This window comes from Nematolebias whitei, chromosome 21 (assembly GCF_014905685.2).
Source record: "Nematolebias whitei isolate Nwh7 chromosome 21, NemWhi1, whole genome shotgun sequence".
Taxonomy (NCBI): domain Eukaryota; kingdom Metazoa; phylum Chordata; class Actinopteri; order Cyprinodontiformes; family Rivulidae; genus Nematolebias; species Nematolebias whitei.
In genome coordinates this window covers 24,823,681-24,832,497 of record NC_056518.1, presented here as the reverse complement: position 1 = coordinate 24,832,497, position 8,817 = coordinate 24,823,681, and the positions used below count along the sequence as shown (strand labels likewise).

At 40.4% G+C, this 8,817-nt stretch overlaps 1 protein-coding gene across 1 annotated transcript in view; it reads left to right on the top strand.

The window, feature by feature from the left end:
- Window positions 1-1,274, top strand: part of LOC119427021 (F-box only protein 33) — a 5,979-nt gene extending 4,705 nt beyond the window's left edge. Inside the window, exon 6 of the mRNA XM_037694594.1 lies at window positions 163-1,274. Within this exon, the coding sequence (XP_037550522.1) occupies window positions 163-428 (266 nt within the window). The 3' untranslated portion in view covers window positions 429-1,274. The remainder of the gene's footprint in view (window positions 1-162) is intronic.
- The last annotated feature ends 7,543 nt before the right edge of the window (window positions 1,275-8,817 follow it).

Sequence of the window (8,817 nt, the reverse complement as noted above, 5' to 3'; positions counted from 1 at the left end):
ACATATACTACAACAAGAAAAGGTCTAGAAATGTCTTCAAGATTATCCATCTTAAAGAATATTTATTTTCTAATTCACTTCGATTACATTAAATAACTCTATTTGGCCCTCTTGAAACGAAATGGTTCAGTGTGAGTCAAGCTGCCTGGTCTCTGTCTGCAGGTTACACTGTGTGGTCCCATAACCTGGTGGCAATCTCTAGACTCCGCGGCTCCAGCCTTCGTGTCCTGACCGTCTCTGAAGAGAGCATCGACTTTGATCCGGACCAGTCCCTGTACATGGAGGGAGACCCGGTCCATAACCTGGTGAAGGAGGTTTCGCTGGGCCTGAGTCGTGTCTGGCACCCTTGCTTGGACTCCAGCGGAGTTTTGTCTGAGCCCACCCAGCACTTCCACCGCGAGCTGCACGCCTTCTGCGTGGGGATGTAGGCAAGAGGGGGCTAACCCAGCCCGACACATCACAGCTGAAGCCCTGCTAAGACCAGATCAGGCCAACCAATTCAGGCCAAGTCATTCCCCAAAACAGACCTGAGCACAGATTTAGATTTTCATGATTTAAATACATCTTTGAATTAATATTATTCCCTAAAAATAATCAAATAAAGAGACATTTATTTAGTTGGAGGAAGTGCTTCTCTGTGACCTAACAATTGGAAAACTAAAAAGATTGTAAAACAAGTCATACCCACTTGGCCTGGTCTGGTCTTTATGATAAATGTTCGGTGCTTTCTTTCATCCCCTTAAACCTTCAGAGCTTCTGTAAAATGTAACTGATTTGTTTTCTGTCTTTCCTTTTATGTTTGTTTCCCATGTCCCCCTGTTCTGCGTATTACCGTTTTTATTTCCTGTGTGGCAGTTACCTTGCCTGTAAAGGCTTCGTGTGCATTTAAATCCAGTTTTATTATCCTCCTGCGCACAGCTGGGACAAGGACAGGCAGGTTGAGTGATAGAGCCATGGCTGGAGTGTGTAAATCAACAACTTCCTGAGTAGCCTTGTTCCTCTGAAAGACGATTTTGTGCACTTACTCCAGAGCCTTGTCAACAGGCTGGGAATGTGGCAAGCTGTGGCTAATCAGTTTTGGTGATTCAGCAGCAGGATTGTGTTTAAAAAGGGGCATTTTAAGGTCAAAATGTTTTATCGGCCCTGAGCACCCTACTGGTGGTACTGTGGAGATTACTGTTACAGCCACTGCACTTCCCATCCTGCTCAGTTTCTGGTGAACCTTGATAGTTTGATCAACTCTCAGAGCCAAACTAAAAAAAAAAAGCAAACACATTGTTAATGTGTTATGTTTTGATCTGTACTACACTGGTTGTAAATCTTCTCTTTTTCCATCATTCTGGATTTTTCCATCCATCTTTCTGATTCTGAGCCCTGTTTTCAGCTCTGCTGTTTGATATCCATGTTGTAATTTTAATTACTTCCTGACATGTAGGCACCTGAAGGGCTCTGATATCTTGGATCATTCTAGAGAGAAAAGACTGCTTTTACTGTTTTTTGTTTATGCCATGTATTTTTTTTTTTTACAATATCTTTGTACTTTCCTCCAAGTTCTTGGTGAGATCGTGCTAAAACAGCAGCAGTATTCTGTAGGCGCAGCTCTCAGGAGGCAGATATACCAGCAGTACTGTAAGGAACCAGTTTCTCACTGAAGAACATTTCATGATTAAGAGTAGAGGGTGAAAATGGATACACTGAATGTAATGGCTCACGTTTAACTGTGAGCTTTGTGTTTTTTCCATCATGTGCTTACTCAACAGCTGTATATGTCCCAGAAGTTTGGCAAATGCATATCTTGCCAGGGCTGTTGAATTGTTAAAAACTTTTAGTTTAAACATCGTATGCTCCACTCAGCCAACACCGCCCCTTTTTTGTGTGTGTGTGTCGTTGGCACGTTTAGCACAATAAGGTTTCAGGACGCGTGGTTCGTTTTCGTGGCTGAAAGTTTCTCTGTCACCTCAGGAAGGCGTGTAACATCGCTCGGATCAGAACGGTGATGTTGATGAGAAGGATGTGCGAAACAATCAGTTTTTTCCTCTTTAGTCACAGTTGCCTTGCAAAACACCCCCAGTCTCTCCAGGTAGTGTTCTTGTTGTAGATGTTTTTCTTGCCATCTGATAAACCCTCATTTTGCTTTAGTTTAGAGGGTTAATGAACCTAATCATACATTTGTTTTCAGAGATTAAGGTTGATAAAGGCTAAAGAATGGCAAGACCTAGCTGCTCATTGCACATGTTTGTATCTATGCTGTCGATATGTGACCTACTGGGCCTAAAAGAATGTCTGAGCTGAAGGGATGATGTCTGTCAGACCCAGACGAACTTGTTTTTTGATATTTGTTCACAAAGTGCTAACATGTTCACACATGTTTAGACCAAATGGCTTGAGTTCATGACAGGTGCGAGCATCACTGGATGCTAACTGAGCCCAGATGATGCTCCAGCATTGTAACTGCTGTGCTCTGGTGTCTTATGAAGACATCTATTGGGAGGATTTAAGAAGAAATTTAAGTTAGGATGAAATTCATCAGAAGATTGTCAGCTCAGGCATTGTTAAGAGAGAGGTTGTAGAATATGACGGTCCATATTAAGTTTTGTTAGTTTACAAGGCTGACTTGCAGTTACTTTGTTTGTCCTGATATGAAACTGTTGTCACCCAGCACTTTATAGCTTCAGAACGAGTCGAGCCTTGTGATGGGCCTGTGGTTACCAAATGTTTGCTCTCAAGTTAAGGGACCTTGATGGTTTTGCCATGATAATCTGTGAAGTCCTTGGTTCATATCTCAGGATAATGCACTTTGGTACCAAGAGTTTCTTTGTAAAGCTCTCTGTGGCTGTTTAGAGCGCTGCACACTCAAACACCTACAAAGGATGGAAATGCCAACAGAATTTTCTCAAAACAAAAGTTGGTTATTGTGTCCTGGTCCTTCCCTTTTTTAAGATCCCCCGCTTGTCGTTTTTATGTGCGTCATTTGAAGCGTTGGAAGGTCGCACTGTTCTGATTCCAACTGTGTGAGATACGGAAAGCTCAGCTTTTTCTTTTTTTTTTTTTTATTTGAATGTGGATCTCAGCTAGTAAACAATTTTATTTATTTTTCAAACAAAACTACTTCCTGTGTTTACTAGTCTCAGATCAGCCATGTGGAGTTTTTTTTTTTTTTTTTCCAGTTCTAGTGACACTGAGCAAGGAAAACATTTTAGTTTTAATATTCCCACTCAAGCGTTGCATAAAACATAACTCTACTTGTAAGTTTCCTCATTAGACGTGTAGAAAAACTTATTTCTGGCGTGATGGTCCCTAAACAGACATGATAAGGTGAACGTATCGATAAGCTTTCATTATAGACATGTTCTTGGAAAGAGTTATGTGACAGAACTGGAGAAACTCAATCCCCCAAAAAAGTATATTTACCTTTTAAACGCCATCTCCATGAGCAAAGTCCTTAACAAACTGGGATTGCTCATTTTAAAAACTATCACGGGGGAGACTAATCTCCATGTGTTGCTGACGATGGGTAAATTTGGAGCCATGTGAAAGTTTCTGAAGTCTCACTAAACTTCAGCTTTAAGTCAGCGGCTCGGTGTTACGTGTTGGTTGTTGTTGATTTGAGTTCACAGTTTAAATAAGCAGCGTCGCATGTTTCCGCATCTGCAGTTTCTGTACTAGTGATTTAACTTCTCTTGGACTGTTCCTGGCTTGTTTTGTGTGTATGCAGTAAAGCTGTGTGAACAAGCTGTCAGTCACGGAGCTCTCGTACATTGCACACACACCTGAGAGGATGCACGTGGGTGTGTGTGTGCTTGACAGGAGGTGAGTATGCTCAGCCGTGGAGTCGTATCACTTCTGCCGCTGCACGAATCAGGAACAGAAACCGTTTGCTCTCAGGGTACGGTTGGTTTTCTTAGAGGAGGGTGGACGCCAACTTTAGCTCAGTCCTCATGTGGATCTGTTCTCCTTTGTCTTGTTTGAAGCTGCCAAAGATCACAGTGGAACAAGCTAAACCCAGACACAGGTCTCTCTGAAGTGCCCGTCAATAAACAGACACTGTATTGTTTCATCCTCAACACCCTTGTCTGATACTTGGTGATCTGACATTTTTCACTAAACAATATTTTCTTTTTGTGCTTTTGACGCTGTCTGTGCTATACTTCAAACCTTACTGCTTTTGGAACTTGTTAACAGTCGTGTCTTGTGGTTGGAGAGAACAAAACCAAAGTGGACCTGTAAGAAAACCAGTCTTCTCTTGGTAGCTGTCTGTAGAAATGAAATGTGTGTACTGGGTTACGTTACTGCGCGTTTCCCTGCAGTGTAAAAAGGGTTGGGAACATTGTTGCACATCTTTAAACAATTGTTACCTCCGAATGGCTCTCAGGGTGCATTGTTGCCGAGACATCGTTAATCAGAGCCAGATTTGTTCAATCTAGCACAGATGCACAGAGTGTCGGGCTTAGAGTGCTCACTATCATACGCCTCCATCCATTTCTTTCTGACCTTCACATGTTTTACAGTGAGGAGGGAGGCAAGGTAAAAAGAAAAGCACAAAGAGGTTGGTTTGATTTCAGAACATTCCTACAGATGCTTCCAAATCTTTCTGTTACTGATAGCAGCTCATGACCTTGAGTAATGCCAGCAAGCCTGAAATGATGTGAGCTGGTTTTTTAAAGCTGCACAGTTGTTTTGCTGCTAAGAAGAGGACATTCAACGTGAAAGGGGAGGATTGCTCTGGCTGTCTTATTAGCGTACTATTTGACTGCAATGTGTGCATGGTGATAAATCTCTGAAAACTGTTGTAGTTTATATTTTTTCACTTTGAAAGATTTGTTTTTGAAAGAATTGTGCTGATGAGTTGCATCAGATTAGCAGCTGGTCTGATCGCAGTGGGAGTGTTGATACCATTCAGAAGTGTTTCTGTGCGTCAGTTCACTTAAAAGGCCTTGACATTATAAACCAGTCCAGCAGGTAAAGGTCTTTATACACAGCTGGAGAACGCTGGTTAAGTTTTTTTATTAACCTTGCTTACACAGAGGTTACGCTAGGTTTATACAGCACATACAGACATGTTTCAGTGAGATAAATGCTGGAAACTGAGAGCGATTAATAAATCTTGCCATAAAAATGGTTTTAAAAAGCTTATTATGTACTGAAGCGGTGTTTCCAGCCAGCTCTGTCTGCCTGTTGTGTGTTCATAGTTATCCTGAAAGGTTGCAGGGCTCCTAAATGTCAGCTCTAATTCACTCCATCTGAAACAGTTGTGTTTAAACTGTTGTAATCCCAGAACTGTAAGTGAGGTTCTGATACCTAACAGCCAATGCTGAACCCACTGAGTGCACGTGTTTTCTTTAGTACCAAAGTTGCAGATCCCATCAGATCTGCACAGGCGTAGACGCAGAGTCGGAGCCACAGAAAGACGCTCATTAAAGGTTGCTAGTTTTCTGTCCGCCTTGCCAACACCATGCCAACTTTGTATTGTTGATGCTCAGGATATTTGCCTTGTTGTGGGAAATAAAGGTAGTTGATGAAGGAGGAGTATCGTTTCTGAAACATCTGATGAAAGGCAGGGTGTCCTCACATATTTGTTTTTTCCCCTAAATGCTACAGCTATAGACAAACGAGTACTTGCGAGACTAACCTCAAAGAGAAATGCAGATTAATATACTGACATGTTTCAGTGACACGAACGTGCACTGCTTTACCATCGCTGATGTATGAAAGTGTAGGCAGATGTGTAGGAGGCTCTCATTGCAACAGTTGGGCTCTTAGCAGGAAGTTTGGATTCTCCAGTCTTTAGGACCAGAGCTTAGTATGACGAACAAAATATGAGCGGATTATTTCTGCTACGTAGTTCTGGAAACGAAACGACAAAAAGGCACTGATAAAATAACCTGGCCGGTGGCTTTGGTGCACCAGAGATTTGTGAAATGCCCATGTTTATCAAGGAACTGATGACTATTCATGCTCACTGGCAGTCAACCTTCATTTAGATCTCAGATACTGTGGATAGGATGTTCCTGGCTTCTAAACAAAGTCTTTCTTGTCAAGTCTGGAGAGCCAAACCTCCTAATGAACCAGGCAGGCAGGCCTGCTGCCCAATCCAGCCTCACAACTATGCAAGAAGAATGCATATAATCCAAACTTTCTTTTGTTTGTATATTTGCTTTTTCTTTCCTCGCTCTCTCACTATCGCAGAGTCGAATTGAAGATGTAACCTAATAAGAACTTGCAGTGACAATACTTGGCCTTACGATGATTTGTGAGATCTTGAATCGTTTCGTCTTGAGATGTTTTGATTCTGGTCAGCCAGCCCAGCAGCAGCGGTGATGGCAGGCTCACTCTTGGTCTCTGTGAGACTGGCTAGACGGCCCCAGTTTTATCGTGGTACGAATGTTGTGCATTTGTTTAAAATCAGGACAGTTTGCAATAACAGGAGTCTTACTAGTGGCCACAAAGGGGCAAAAGCAGTGCTGACAGCGCCCGGCTGCGTCTTTAGAAAACCATAGAGGAAGAAATATAAACTATATAAATAGATATATATATATATATATAAACTCACACAGTGCATATTTGTATAGGTATCAACAATGCATTACCGTGTTATACTCTTATGCAACACTTGTCCAGGTTCAGTTTATGAACATGAAGTATATTATAAAAATCACACAGACTTTGTAAATCTGAATTTATGTTATTGTGAGTGTGTTTGTTGTTGTTGTTTTATGTTTTTGCAGAAGTGGTTTTAACCATCAATATTGTTGAATGTTCCGAGTGTAAAGCTTCTTTCTGTGTGACTGTGTTCGCTAAAGTACGCGCTGGGTTTTATCCTCCTTTGTGTAAGCAGGGAGCCGGACTTCACCCAAAACACAGCTGGATGGACTTAAAGGACCACTGAGCGGATTTCAAATACATCTGCAACTTTAAAAACCCTCTCTGCAGACTTTTAAACATTACTCTCCACACTAACTCACCTTAATTACATCAACAGACAGGTGTCATTTAAAAAAAAAAACTTTTCGCTCACAATTTGGCCTAATTTAAATTTCCCCAGCTGTGTTTTGGAATAGTCTACAGGGAAAAAGCTCTCTCTATCCAAGAGGACATGTTTTATTGAAAATTAGTGTTGATTCACCATCCTGTTGTAAAGAATAAGGAGGCCACAATGGAAACCAAAAAAAACAAAAAAAAACCTCTGAACTGACATGAATGGAGTACACTCGATAGGCCAACCTGCCGAATGTTGATTTAGTGTTGAATGAATGCTTCCTTTTCTTTTAGCCAGTGAATAAAACAATAGAAAGTCATCTCCTTGTATTGTTTTTCTTAATCTGTTCTTTTGGTTTAAATTAAAAGCTTGGAAATGTTTAGACACAATCCAAACGTATAATGATTCAGACTATGGTTAAAGTAATTGAGATGGATAAAGTTGTATTTAACCAAAACGACTGAAACATACTTGAAGGAAAAGTTATTCAGCAAAGAAAGGAAAACTTCACATTTCATCAAGATGCATATTGAAACTGTGCAAAGACGAAGCTAGATGAAGGGACACCAAGACGAGAGACATAATAATGAAGATAAAAAGGTGCACCAAGAGAAATGAAGACTTCAGTGGAATGCAATTACTAAACAAAGAGGTAGCACTTTCTGGTTGTAATGTGCACAAAAGAACTGCTGAACTTTCACACAGGAAACGGGGAAGTAGTATTTTTTGAAGACAAAACACATGAAAACTTTTCTTCTGCTCACTTTTCATGTGAAAAGAGTGCACTCTAAAGAGTTGCACAGTAAATAAACCTAATCACAAAGGGAGCTGAAATAGGAAATGAACATAAAGAAAATGTTTTATATAGAAATGGGAATTTGCATTGAATTAATGTTTCAGTTCAAATATACGGTTGTGAATAGATATAAATTAAATAAAGTTCTAATATAAAAATGAAGTTGACTCCATATAAGCATCAAGTAAACCTCAGACCTTTTATCAGGTGCTGTTGAAGAGGAAGAAGAGAAGACCGAACCAAGTGAACAAATATGTAAACTTGAAAGGTGTGTTGTTCTCAAAGCCTGTTGATTGGCACAACATACAGCATCCAGTCCAACTGAGACCCAGGAGAGACAGATGTTCTCTGCATCCACACCGACCACATCCAGCAGCAGTAAAAGCAAGAGGGTAGATGATGTGTTGATCATGCGACAGTTTGGGCACTAGCCAGCAAGAGAAGACACTGGGACAACTGGTCACGGTTTTGAGGCCATAATGACACATCTGCTCAGTAAATTTTAATTTGTATGTGAAATTTTGTATTTACACATTTACACAACTATTCAGTTCTTGGGCAGTTTTTTTAAAGCATTTACCAGGAACATGTTTTTCTGTTGTTTACCCTAAAGTTTTAATACGTTTGGCACTGTGTGGTTCTTTTTACTTTGAAAATAAAATGTTTGAATATTTATCACATTTTTTTCTTCTTATTTAGCCACAAGCTTTGAGTGGTAGATAAAACAATGAAAATGAAACTGTAAACAGTATAAAACTAGTTTCAATTCAATTCACTTTATTTATATAGTGTCAAGTCACAACAGAAGTTATCTCAGGGCACTGCAACATTCATATATAAAAATAAGTTAACAGAAATTCAAAAAGCGTTCAATACAAAAACAACTGGACTTTATTTGTAACAGAAGACGTTTCGCTCCTCATCCGAGGAGCTTTCTCAATTCAAAGAGCAGAGAGTGAGAGATACAGGTTATAAGGCTGAGTGAGATAAGACACACACTCACTCTCTGCTCTTTGAATTGAGAAAGCTCCTCGGATGAGGAGCG